We start from the raw sequence: 13,398 nt of genomic DNA on the forward strand, positions 1-13,398 counted from the left end.
ATTTTTCAAAAAATTAAAAATCAGGTTTTTTTTATTTAAATCAGATTTTTTAAATTTAAATCAGATTTTTAAAAATAAAATGCTTTTGGAGGGAAAATCTTTCTAAAGATAGTTTTCTATTTAAGTTACATTATAGTCCAAAGACTTATTTCCATCAGGAAATAAGGATTTGTTTTCAGTTTTTCATGTGTGCTAAAACTCAGTCTAAGGGTTTTTTTAAAAAAAATAATTTAACCACATCAGTTAGCAAACATGGATACATATGCTATAATATTGTTTTAGTTAAATAAATTGTTTAAATTGTTAAGGAAATGATCATTTTTCTCCATCCAATAAAGTACAGTACAGCAGAAAAGTTGTCCAAATATGAACAGTTAACTTATTAAGCCTCACAATAATTTCATAATTATATGCCAATGTATTTCTAATAGTATAACCAAATCAGTAATTTTTGATATAACTGTAAAAACTACTCTGAAAATTTATTATTCAAAAAATGGAACCAGTTCATCTGGTTGTAAATATTAAGATTATACCAACAAGAACGAGTTTTTCTGTAAAAAAATGATTTAAATCAAGTCTTACTGACTCATGATTTAAATCATGATTTAAATCAAATCCACCCAGATTACACCCTTGCAAAGTGTTTATGTACAGTGATACATACGCTTCAGGTTACAGACTCCACTAACCCAGAAATAATACCTCGGGGTAAGAACTTTGCTTTAGGATGAAAACAGAAATCGTGCTCCGGTGGCCCGGCGGCAGCAGGAGGCCCCATTAGCTAAAGTGGTGCTTCAGGTTAAGAACAGTTTCAGGTTAAGAACAGACCTCCGGAACGAATTAAGTACAGTGGTGCCTCGCAAGACGAAATTAATTCGTTCCGCGAGTCTCTTCGTCTAGTGGTTTTTTCGACTTGCGAAGCAACCCTATTAGCGGATTAGTGCTATTAGCGGTTTAGCGGCTATTAGCGGCTATTAAAGGCTTAAGGGATTAGCTGCTAAAAGGCTATTGGCGGTTTAGCGGCTTAGAAAAAGGGGTTGGGGAGCGGGGGAAAATCTCAAGACTCGCAAGACATTTTCGTCTTGCGAAGCAAGCCCATAGGGAAATTCGTCCTGCGAAGCACCTCCAAAACGGAAAACCCTTTCGTCTAGCGGGTTTTCCGTCTTGCGAGGCATTCATCTTGCGGGGCATCACTGTACTTAACCCGAGGTACCACTGTATTTACATTTTAGACCTTGAGGGATCTGAGATGGATGGTGGTGGATGTATTTCAAGGTACCTTCACACCCTCCCACATTTCAGAGATGAAAACTGGGGTGCGCTTGTGTATGTGTGACGTGCCTCGAGTGGCACACCACAAATAATTGCCTCAGAATGATTTTGTCCCTCCTCCGCCACCACACATTATGTAATGCTGAAAGCTCCTTTTGGCCTACTACTCCAGATTTCATTCATTTGCTCTGAAATAGCCTGTCTAGTCTATCACTGGCTTCTAAAAGAGTGAAGCAGGATATATTAGTAAACTTAAGAGTGTTCAGTTGTTGTTTTTTTACAAAAGACTTTAATGTTTAATAAAATGCTAAATGCTAAAATGGATCTGCTGGTTTTTGTTGCAGAAGAGTTGCAACTCAAACAGAAAAAAAAATTCACAGTGACATCTATATTATCAGCATTGTTTGGGGAGGGAAAAGATGGAAGGAAAGTGGCACCAAGGGATTTTATGTCTGTATAATTTGCATGCTTGTGCCTTAAACAGATGCATGTCCAGATGCATCTACCCACCTATTGGGAGCTTTAATTAATCTAGAGGAGCTGAACCGTGAAGAATTCTAGTGCATGTGTGTGCAAATTAATACAATCTTGCAAAGGCGTTCCCCAAAGACATAACAAGGATGGTACCTTTCAAGAGAATGATACAAGAACAAGAAGGACTACCAGTAACTTTTACAAAGTGACTGCTGGAATGTGCTCACCTGGTCTCAAATGCATATGCTTGTAAACAACTGCACATGGAACACATGAAGAAATTATTATTATTATTATTATTATTATTATTATGATGATGATGACTTATTAGTCACTTGTTATCTAAGAAGGCCTCCAAGAGACTTATATTTAAAAGCATAAACAAGAGCACATTATTCCATAAAAGATAAATAGTAATTTTATTTTTATTATTATAGTAATTAGTAATAGTAATAGTTATAGTAATAATTACAGTAATTTTAAACAATCCTTCCCAGCTGCAATAGAAAACTTTTGCATCACAATAATAATAAAACATAACACAGACCATCAAAAGTCGGGGGGGGGGGGAGGTACATTTTTAGCTGGTGCTGAAAATATGTCAGTGAGTGCCAGGCAGACCTCTGGAGAAAGCATTCCACTGTTGGGAAGCCAAAGCTGAAAAGGCGCTCTCCTTTGTCATCACCCTTCAAGTTTCCCTCAGAGGAGACCAGAAGATGGGCCTCAAGTGAAGATATAACAATCTAGGTTTATATTGTAAGAGGCATAAAAAGCCGTAAAGAGATTTAAAAGTAAAAAACAGCACTTTGCATTGGGCTTGCAAGCAAATATATATGCAGCCAGTGTAATAGGAACAGTAGTGGTATGCTTGCTTCAAACCTATGAGAAGTTAGGCAGCCGTGTTCTGCACTAATTGAAGCTTCTGCACTACAGTGGTGCCTCGCAAGACGAAATTAATTCGTTCTGCGAGTTTTTTCGTCCTGTGAATTTTTTCGTCTTGCGAAGCACGGTTTCCCATAGGAAATGCATTGATGGTTTCCCATAGGAATGCATTGACGGTTTTAAGAAAAAGGCGCAAGATGTTTTCGTCTTGCGAAGCAAGCCCATAGGGAAATTCGTCTTGCGAAGCAACTCAAAAAACAAAAAACTCTTTCGTCTTGCGAGTTTTTCGTCTTGCGAGGTACCACTGTATATTCAAAGGCATCCTCACATAAAGCTCAATACAATAATCCAATCTTAAGGTTACCATGTTGTTGGTATTTGTCTCTCAAGAGACAATGGAGTGTGCCTGTGGGGGTGAAGTCAAACTGCTGCATTTGCAGCACCAAAGTGACCTCCCCAGGGCACAAGCCTGGGCACTGTTCATGGAGGTCCTGGGCTGCCCAGACGACAGGACCCCTCCCTCAGCCTCGCTGATGTGGTCCAGAAGAAAGCAGAGCAATATGTCTGGCACCAGCTTGGCTGCAGGAATTGCAGGAAGGAGGCATACAAGGCGCCATCCAACCACCTTACGGACTCTACTCCAGATTTGTGTAGGGTTTACTCTTTAGCCTTCTTTTCCTGAAGATAGCCTGCAAGGCAGTGGAGGGTTAGAATCAGTGTTTTCTTTCCACCCTGAAGAACTACCATCCCAAGTTGATGAGCCCCATCTGCCCCTTCACTTCTTCTGCATGTGCAGAAACTGCCTTCTTCACCATCGGATTCACTATTGGTCTCGTTTGTAGTATTGTAAAAATCCTGCCAATTGCCCAGACCATCTCTGTATTCCACAGCTTTACTAGGACTTCAGCCACGCCAACTAGAAAACTCCCCAGAGCTCTCTGGAAACCAAGTGGATCCATGAGCATACAAACTGCCCCTTCATATACATCAATTGATTGAGATTTATTTTCCACTGTTGATAATCAGATGCTATAATAAGGCAACTGTGTTTTTTCTAAAAGGGAAAAATTTTCCAAATTGATGCAAGAAAGGCTAGGTAAAGGGACCCCTGACCATTAGGTCCAGTCGTGACCGACTCGGGGTTGTGGCACTCATCTCGCTTTATTGGCCGAGGGAGCCGGCGTACAGCTTTGGAGTCATGTGACTAAGCCGCTTCTGGCGAACCAGAGCAGCGCACGGAAACACCGTTTACCTTCCCGCCGGAGCGGTACCTATTTATCTGCTTGCGTTATGACGTGCTTTCGAACTGCTAGGTTGGCAAGAAAGGCTACTGCCACATAAATACAACATACTACAGCTTGAGAAGACCCTCTTGTAATGTGTAACATTGTGGGCCAAGATGCTCAAGCAGAATACATTTACAGCACACAAAAGCATCCTTATTGCCATTTTGTGACATGTTGCAAGGCAGTTATTTTATTACAAATTCCAGAAAGCTAGCTGTGCCTGTTGCAACAGTCTTCTCGTGCAAATTTACTCAGGAGCAAGTCCTATTTCAGTTGTGCACGTCCTATGTTCCTTGTGCAAGTTTTTAAAGGAACAGCAACACTGAATTCAGTGGAACTTGTTTCGGGGTAAACATACATTAAGGTTTGGACTGCAGTCTGAGCACAAGGGAGCAAACTGCAGTCTAATGCAAAGTCCTCCAAGCAAACTGACAGAAAATGGAGCAGTGGCGGGAACCCTGCAAGACTACCATGGCAACAGCCTCTTTTAAAAGGCAATGTCATAAATCTCATAGTATCAGGTTTCCTGCGTTAGTAATGAAAAGGTTGGTAATGCTTTTTTGAGGTTACGATGCACGAGGTGATGAATTTCAGTAGTTATGAGCTATCTGGGTCCCATTTGTAAGTGGTCCATTCAATTTAATGTCGTGGGGAAAAGCTAGAAATATGTAGGAATTTGCTCCCGAAAGAAATAGTTAAGAAATTATCTTTATAAGGAACAGCTAACATGTCCACGGAATAGAGCGCAAGCTGTTGACGGCGGCTGCTTCGATGCTACCGAGTATTGCAATTTCTGGAATCGCGTTCTTTATCCATGGCTTTTTCATTTTGAGTACAGACTGTATCGTCTCACATATGTAGAAGGGCGCTGCTGGCCTCGGGAACAGAGGTATTCACAAGCCCGCGGGGGAAGCGTCTTAAGGCTCCTCGGAGCGAGAGCAAAGGGGCTGCGAAGGTGGAACCGCCTGCGCGCACCGAGGCCCGAACCAGGGCCAGGCGGGCGACCAGCGCGTGACGCGCGTCAATCGGCTTCACCAACGTCGGAACGTGCGCCTCGCCCTTCGCGTCCCCTCAGCCCTGCGAGGCAGCCCCCGCAAACTTGGGAATAATAGTAATAATAATAATTTTATTAATGATTTATTCCCCGCTCATCTGGCTGGGTTTCCCCAAGTTTCCAGGACACAAAAACATCGTAAATGTCAAACATTAACAATTTCCCGATAATAATAATATTGTCCACGGAGGCCTCGGCCGCAAGAAACCTGTTTAGGGTCCCACATTATTTCCTCAGTTTGTCTTTCAAGGCACCACAAAACCCGCCTTGCTTCAAAAAAAACGCGCGAGTCAAACGTCCCGCCCTTAACGGTCGGCGCTCTTCGTCTTCCTTCTGGCCCTTCTCCCTCCCTGCCCGTAAAAAAGCCTTCCTTGAGAAATGGAGGGAACAAGAATGGCCATTTCGCAAAGCACGGCCTCAATTAAGCAGTCGCTCCCCCGCCCTACAATCCAGTCAGAACCGGAAGTGCAGGTCTCTATTATGTGGAATGGAGGGGGAGGCGGAAGCCTCGCGCGAGTGAACAAAGGCCCCGGATGCTGTAGCACATCTCTTTTTGGAGGGAAAAAGTCGAACGGATCTCCGGATGTCGGAGCGACGTCCCTCGTACCACAGGCGTAACGGTCGTGCGTAGTAAGCGCATGCGTAGTTTGCGCACTTAACCCTAGGAAGGCGCGGCGTCCGTCACGTGATTGGTCGCGGTGGGCGGGACGCTATATAAGCGAAGCGCGGGCGGTGCCTCGGCCGCATTTTCAGCTGCTTGAGCCCAGGAAGCTTCTCTTCGGTAAGGCGGGGGGGGGGCGGTCTTGCGGGCTTCCTTTGTTGTCGATGAAATGCACGGTGCGGGGGTGGGTTGTTTCCGACGCTTCCGTTCAAACAAGTACGTCAGTAGCGAGGTAACGGTGGCCGTTCCTCGGTAGCGACGACGTGAGGGGGTGGCAAGGGGGGCCGCGGCACCAAAGCGCACGCGCGTTCGGAGCGGCGTTCCGAATGCTGATGATGTGCGCATGCGGCTGAGGAGCCCGGTTCCCCTCGCGCCGCGCGCGAGAGAGAAAACAGCGGTCTGTCGTGGCGCGCGTGCGCGCTTTGGTTTTGGAACGGGGGGGGGCGGGGCGGGCATGAGAAGAAGCAGAGCAAGGAAATGGCGGAGGGGGTCCCGGTGGGCGCGCGGGGCGCACTGGCGAGGCCATGCAGCGGCCTTCGTCGCCTGCCGCCATCTTTGGTCGTCCGGATTGCCCCTCTTTAAGCTGGGGGTGAACAAGATGGCGCTCGAGGCGGGGAAATGGAGGGCGGCCTCGAGGCGGGGAGGGGGAAGCGCCACCCCCACCTCTCGCCTTCCGCTGAGGACTTTCCCTTCGGGAACATGCAGTTGAAATAGAAACTGAGGCGGGGGTGTGGCTTAAGGCTTGCTCCTCTTTATTTATTTTTTTAAAAAAGCCCAACAGCCGCCCTGAACTCGAAGCTTGTAGGTGCTTGAAGTGGGTCAGATTTAGCAACTGCTTCTGTGACGCGAAGGGCGGGGACGTATTAGCACGGCCCTGAGAAGCTTTCCTTTTCTGATTGGAAGTAATGCGCAACCACATGGAGCTTGGCGGTGGATTGGGGTGGGTGGAGGAGATGGGGACAGCATGCGTTATAAATCCTGCAACAGGTTTTCTTAGTGTTATGGCACCACATGCAGGGTGACTTCTAAGGGGAGGAATTAAGCCACACTTGATGAATTGAGTGAACAGAGCAAGAGTACTGAAAATATTGGGACTGATACTTAACGGTGTCTAGTGTTTCTGGAGGGTTGGCAGTCTTAAATTCTCCGTCACTGACTGGGACAGGTTGTTTGCAGCTGGATTTTGCTAACTTGCTCTGCAATAAGCATTGGTGGTTCTTCAAATTCTCATAATGGAATTATTCCAGTATTAGACCTCTGATCCACAATTGTGCGTGTTTCTCTTCTTCAGACTCCTCCCTACCACCATTATGTCTTCTGAAGAAGGAAAGCTGTTTGTTGGGGGTCTGAATTTTGACACAGATGAGCAAGGCCTGGAGCAGCATTTCAGCTCTTTTGGACCCATTTCTGAAGGTAAGCAAGTGTGGTGTTGGGGATGGAGTTTTCTCCTGGGATCAACATAAAATTGGATAATTTTAGCTACTTTTGTTTTCTGTTCTTAGTTGTTGTGATCAAGGATAAAGAGACCCAGAGATCAAGAGGCTTTGGCTTTATCACCTTTGCCAATCCTGAACATGCATCAGATGCCATGAGAGCCATGAATGGAGAGGTGAGTACTTCCTTGTGGTGTGATCTGTTGTCCTACTGTGTCCTGGCTGCTTTAATTACATTAATAATAATAATATTAATAATAATAACAATAGTTTTTATTCCCCAACCAGAGCCAGGCTCAGGGCAACTAACACCAGTAAAATTACAATAAAAATGTAATGGGGAAACCAATTTAGAATACGGGTTAAAATACAATGAGACAGTTTCCCAAGAACCATACTGCTTTGATTTTAGTTTTTGTGAAATGCCCTTAATTAAACTATATTAGAAAATGGCCTTTTCTTGCTTGCAAGTGTCAACCCAGTAGTAGGGAGCTGTTGCAGTGTATGCACATTACCTAAAAGCACATGCGGTGATGATGCTTCTGATTTTAGTGTCAAAGTGAGCAGTTTTTTGTCATAAACTGGTGAGACAGCTACATTGGTAACAGGCACAGATGAGGAACCTGTGGCCCTCCAGATGCTGCTGGACTTTTGCTTCTATCAACATTTGACTATTGGCCATGCTGCCTGGGATCCGGCTCTTCTTGGGAAGGTGGATCCTGCATTCTTCCAGATGTATTGAAAGCTCATTGAGTGGCATTGCTAGTTCACATTTCCACTACCCTTCTTACTTTAAAATAATAACACTAATGTTTATTATTCATACCCAGGCCATCTGGCTGAGGTTCCCCAGCCACTCTAAGATTATTTACCACCCACCTTTATAGGGTTTGCACCCAACAGGAATCTCAGCAGCAGGACTGCTTTCTGTGATTCCATTTCTTAAGGCTACCAGAGGTTTTTCAGAATATTGACTTATCTTTGGGAAGTTATTTTTTAAGTGGTTCAATTTGCTGTGTGGAGTGCAAGTGGCAGATACCCAAACCTACGCAGGTGGAGAACTTCAGAATTCAATTTAGAAATAAATCCACTGAGCTCTACAGTATCTTAATAAGAGCAATAGTAATTGGTGAAAAGTCATGTTTTATTAACAATTGGTTATGTGCATATGAAAATTCATGTAAATAGTTGCTTTGTTTGATCAGCTAGTTAATAAAGCAATGGTCATAATTAAAGCACTTGTTCACTATCAGTCTGTAGATGGGCGCCAGATAAGAGTTGATCACGCAGGGAAGTCTTCCCGTGGATCTAGAGGTGGCTACTTTGGAGGCAGGGGGCGAGGCCGTGGTTATTCCAGAGGTGAGTATAAGGAGAATGAAACAAACATTTGCATGCATTGGGGTAATGAAGTGGGTGTGGTTGCTGGTGGCTTAGCTGTCACTGAAATGGTTTTTTTTCCTCCTTGGAGGTGGTGGAGACAGAAGCTATGGTGGGCGATACGACAACAGAAGTGGAGGCTACAGCGGTTCCCGGGACTACGGCAGGTAATTGTGCTGATGTGCTAGAGCATCATTAATGCTCAGATTTAGGTGAACAGATATAAAACACAAATGCTTTGTTTTCAGAAGTCAGGGAGGTTATAACGATCGCTACTCTTCAGGAGGCTCTTACAGAGACAACTATGACAACTGAGGTAAGTGGATTTTGGGAAGGGAGTGAAAATGCTGTCTTGCCAAAACGCTTGTGAACTATCAGTGTTCCGACTTCACACTGAGTAACAGCAGTAACTACAGCTCCCTACTGAGTTGTCAGTATCAAATATGTTTCTTTTCTTTTTTTATCTGCCATTTGCTCAGATCTAAAACATTGCAGCCCTCAGTTCACATTACTGGTAAATAACTTTTAAGTGCATGTTGGACCTTAAAGAACTCTTAAATTCAAATTGCAAAGTTGTCAGAGTGCTAACTGGGGGAGGGCCTGAGATTCCTAGCATCACTAATCTAAAAAAGTCTAGGAGTGGTGAATTTCTGCAACATGTCCGTATGCTTGTGCCTTTATGATTGTACCTGCTTCTTGTCCTCAGCTCACACCGAGTAAAAATCCTTCCTGAATCAAGATCGTCCTTCCAATGGCCGTATTTATAAAGATTTTTGGAGCTTCGCTGAATCTTGTTTAGTTACCTACTTGTATCTTCCCCCATATAGCTTTTGTCACATGCAGCCCGAAAGCTTCCTCTACAAGATGGCCTGTTTAGACTTTGCTCAAGAGTTGGTTTTTTCAAGAGTGGTTTTTAAGCAATTTTGAAATCGGTTTTATTTGTCTTGCTTTCTCAATCCAAGGTTTCTTTTAACGCGACACATGGGGCCCTACAACTTTAAACAGCTGGAAACTGAGCAAACCTTTTTTTTTTTTTGAAATAGTGCAATGCACTTGAGTTCAACTCTTAGCATAGTAAGGGAGGGCAACAAATGCAAACCACCTTGGTATTAGTAAAAGAATTAAATGATTCACGCTGGTTTAGTAAAAAGCTATTTTACTGTAAAAAGTAAATCCAGAAATCAAAACTGAACGCTTTGAGAGGTTCTTGAAAATGTTTGTTTATATTGTCCTTTTTTTACTGGAAGAAACGTGCATAATTCAATTGACATTGTATTTGAAGTGGATAAGGAAGTTCCTGTACTGAGTTTTTGGCTTTACGAAGCCCATTAAAATCCCATCTGAAACAATTCTCTGCTCTTGACGTTTGACATCACATTGCACCGCACAACTTTGATAGCTTAGTGACAAGGAAGCAAAAGCATGGTAAATCCCAGGGTTGGTACCCAAGTAATATAGTTGATATACACTAATACTTAAGCAGTTGGTGTGAAATGGTGGAAACAGGAAATCTTCAACATGGGGAAGTGGAAACATCTGTCTGCTCCTTAAACTGGCTATAGGATATTTTAGCATGACTTTAAGCTATAATTGTAGCATCTTGTTAGTCATGTTGTAACTGAATAACTTTGTATCTAAATGATATATATTACCCTAATTGCATTAACCAACACATGATTCCCTAGAATGTTTATAGCTGTGCCAGTGCTATCCTGGGGAAATGAATCTGGGTAGGGGCTGGTGGCGGTGAAATACCTGTGGAGTCTTGTGTTTCAAACAAGGCTCCCAGTGGAGTTCAATACAGTGTTACCTGCAAATCTTGGGCTTTCTTTCTTAGTCTTCAAACAGTGAATTATTTAGCTGAGCCTTTAGTGAAGGCAAATCATTATTTTTGGTTTGGGAGTCACTACTACAGAGGGACCAAAATACAGGGTACCAAGCCAAAACACGTGTGATGAAACATGTGCCCTATGTTTAAACATTCAAGTTAAGTGTTATAACCTAGAATGGGTTGGTTCTCCTTGCTACAATAGTAGTACTCTAGCTGTTGCTAGAGAGGAAGACTTGGGAAGGACCTGCCTCCTTACACAAATGCTAAAGTAGGATAATGTGTCCTACTACAATTGGGAAATTTCAGCTGTCAGATGAGCTGGTGGAGAAGGAAGTTTTTGAAAGTGGGGGGCCTTGAGGCTTTGTTCAGGGTTAAGGCTGAACTGATATTGGGCCTAGATGGGCCTACCTGTAGTTAGCTCTGTCCTGTTCTTACACTGTGAGAATTCTCTGCTAGCGTGTGGAAGCCAGTGTCCTTGGAGACCCCGAAGTGTGTTGTGCCTCCTTCAGTGCGATCCATGTGAGACGAAAGCTGCTCTTGGCTAGTTCATTTGTGGAAATAGTCCTGTATTTCGAGGTAACTTTTTTGCTCATGTCTGCATCTTCCCTCCCACAGAGCTCCATTCTTGTGGCTACAGCAAACCACTGATTCTTATTTCTTTGACAAACGTACTGGGCAAGTTTGGGGTCTCCTCAGACCCCACGAGAACCTGGACTGAATCTGCTCCTTTTTTTATCTGGGGTGGGAGGGCCTATCTGGCTGTTGCGACTTGAGATTTGCTTTCAAAAACTAGAGGGAAGGTAGTTGGCCAAACAGTACTTGGGTTCATCCAGCTGCATTTGCTGTTTTGTCCAATATCTTGTAATTGTGCCTTGTGCTGACCTTGGACTTGTCAATTGGGAAGACTTCCGATTGCAACATTGTTTGGGTGTGGGAGGCTTCTATTTCCACTTAAAACTTTTCCAATTCTTAGTGCATATGGTGGCTTTTGGACAAGAATCTAAAAGTGGGAGAAAAATCTGAACTTAATAACTTGGGGAATCTCCCAAGGGCTAGGTGAACAGCATCACCTAGGCTTGGAATATCCTGTTAGACATGTATAATCTGAATACAATGAGAATTTGAATGAACTTGTGTTAAGTGACACTGCCTTGTTTTTGACAGGTTAGAAGAGATGATGGTGGCTATTCTATCCTGAAAAAGTGTTGGCCACACTATCTTGAAAGAAGTGATGGAATGGAACAGGGACTACTCTTTGGATCCTGAGCTTGAGCTACGAAGTAAACAGTTTCTCCCACATCAAAGTAAATATATATATTTTTCTTAGAGGAAAACCTTTGCTTTCATATTCAGTAGTTTAAGCATGGCTATGTGTTGCTGTGCCATTAAACTGGCTATGGTACAAATTGTTTTTTGGCTATGCAAAAGTAAATAGGAGATCAAACTTCCATTGGAGAGGGTCAGAAGCGTGTTACTAGTGAATTGGTACTTCATTAGTCACACACAGTACAACTATATTGCTAAGGGTTCTGCTTGTGCAAGAAGTGATGGCAGTGAATAGCTATGGTCACTTGTTTCTTATAGCACTTGATGAAAGTAGCGTGGTCCATACCTTGTGCATAATAAACTTCTGTCAGTTACTTGCCACAGAAGTAACCATTTAAATTTTCTAACTTTAACAAGCAATTAGTTTATTTCTTCAAAACCAGGAACTTCATGCCTCTGCTCATATATGTCTGTTTCATATCTAGGATGCCCTTCTATAATGACTGACAAATTCTTTTCTTGCAGGGTCCCTATAGCTACTGGGTACAAGAGGAAGATGCCTCTTGCAGAGACTCGTTCAGCCATTCAGACAGGTTTGTTTGTTTATTTTTTAAAACCCATTAAATTAGATGTATCTGAAGGGAGCAGGAGCAGTAAGCTCAATTGGTTTGCGTTTAGGTCGGATTTATGTTAAAAGGCCTTGGCACAAACTCCTGTAAGAGTATTAACTGACTTAGCACATTAAATCGGTGAGTTCTGTGTGCTAATTTGTCTTCTTGCATTCCGTATTAGGTTAAGTGTCATTACTGGAATGAACCTATCAGCTGGCAGCAGTGGAGCAAGTAGATTACTACGGGCCGTGCATTCAATACTGTTGGAATATAAGTGCTTATGAGGAGGCTGGCTGGCCAAGCAGTGGAAAGTGCTCAAAAGTGAACTGAATTTAAAGAATTGTGGGTGCTCAATCCTGTGATACAGCACTTTCTGAGATGTTTAATTTAATTTGTAAAATATGAGTGCTATCTATATATAGTGTGTTTTGGGGTAGGCTTGTGCAGCGCTTGAGCTAAAATCTTTTAATGAGACCTATAACTGGAAGAATGTCTGAAACCTTAACACCAAGCGATGTAAAATTTAAATACTACTTACAACAACTATTCTTCATGTGCTTTGAATTCCAAATATGTTAAACCATGGCTTCTAATAAAAATGAAATAGTAACTGACAGTGTTGTGTTCAGCTTGTATTCTTCAGCACATCACTATCTTAACACATATACAACCTTATAGGGTAAGCAGCTGGTTAACATTAAAGAAGGGTGCATTGACTTCCAACTCCTTGCACATCAGAAAAGAGTAGGCAAAGGATTACAAGTGTGGACTTATTAAGTATATTTGATAGGTATTTTACAATATCTCAAAATAATGTTTTATAAGAAATGCAGAACATGCCTCAGTGGAAAAGACAGGAACCCTCATATGACTTTGATTAACTAGCTTTTGCGTGATTTTCTATTTCTGAATTTATTTAGTGATCAGAATACATAACATCAGTCACTCCTAAATTAAGATCCACAGGTAAATGGACTGTTGAGGGACTTGTCAACCAAAGTACACTTGGGCAAATAAGCACCTCCCTTCATAAAACTACATATAGCTACTAAGGCTAGAACTCAAACCCCCTGAACTATTTACAGACTTGTCCATTAGAAATTCAAATCAAAATGGATACAAGAAAGGGATAGATGTTCCCAAGTTTTTTGCCAAGACAGTTGCCTCTGCTTTTCTAGTGAGTTATAATTTCTTTCTATGTACTTATGCTTTAGGTGGTAGCTAGGTTCTGTTATTACTGGTCCCAGT

General features: G+C 42.7%; 1 protein-coding gene across 5 annotated transcripts; it reads left to right on the forward strand.

Annotated features, from left to right (window-relative positions):
- Positions 1-5,507: 5,507 nt before the first annotated feature.
- LOC310667818 (RNA-binding protein 3-like) lies at positions 5,508-12,764 on the forward strand. 5 transcript variants are annotated; one of them, XR_014506350.1, is made up of 9 exons: positions 5,517-5,752; positions 6,924-7,045; positions 7,135-7,241; positions 8,319-8,424; positions 8,534-8,609; positions 8,691-8,758; positions 11,438-11,577; positions 12,065-12,132; positions 12,332-12,764. XR_014506350.1 is itself a non-coding variant. In XM_083420779.1 (7 exons), exons 2-6 carry the CDS (start codon positions 6,943-6,945, stop codon positions 8,755-8,757), a joined length of 459 nt encoding a protein of 152 aa, XP_083276905.1. In that variant the 5' UTR covers positions 5,508-5,752; positions 6,924-6,942; the 3' UTR covers position 8,758; positions 9,149-9,791. The 5 variants fall into 5 exon arrangements, 3 of the variants coding, with proteins under 3 accessions (XP_083276905.1, XP_083276906.1, XP_083276904.1); XR_014506351.1 differs by having other exon boundaries at positions 8,694-8,758; XM_083420779.1 differs by lacking the exons at positions 11,438-11,577; positions 12,065-12,132; positions 12,332-12,764 and adding an exon at positions 9,149-9,791 and having other exon boundaries at positions 5,508-5,752.
- The last annotated feature ends 634 nt before the right edge of the window (positions 12,765-13,398 follow it).

The sequence above is a fragment of the Podarcis tiliguerta genome (assembly GCF_965153285.1).
Source record: "Podarcis tiliguerta genome assembly, chromosome: 17".
In the NCBI taxonomy this organism is placed as follows: domain Eukaryota; kingdom Metazoa; phylum Chordata; class Lepidosauria; order Squamata; family Lacertidae; genus Podarcis; species Podarcis tiliguerta.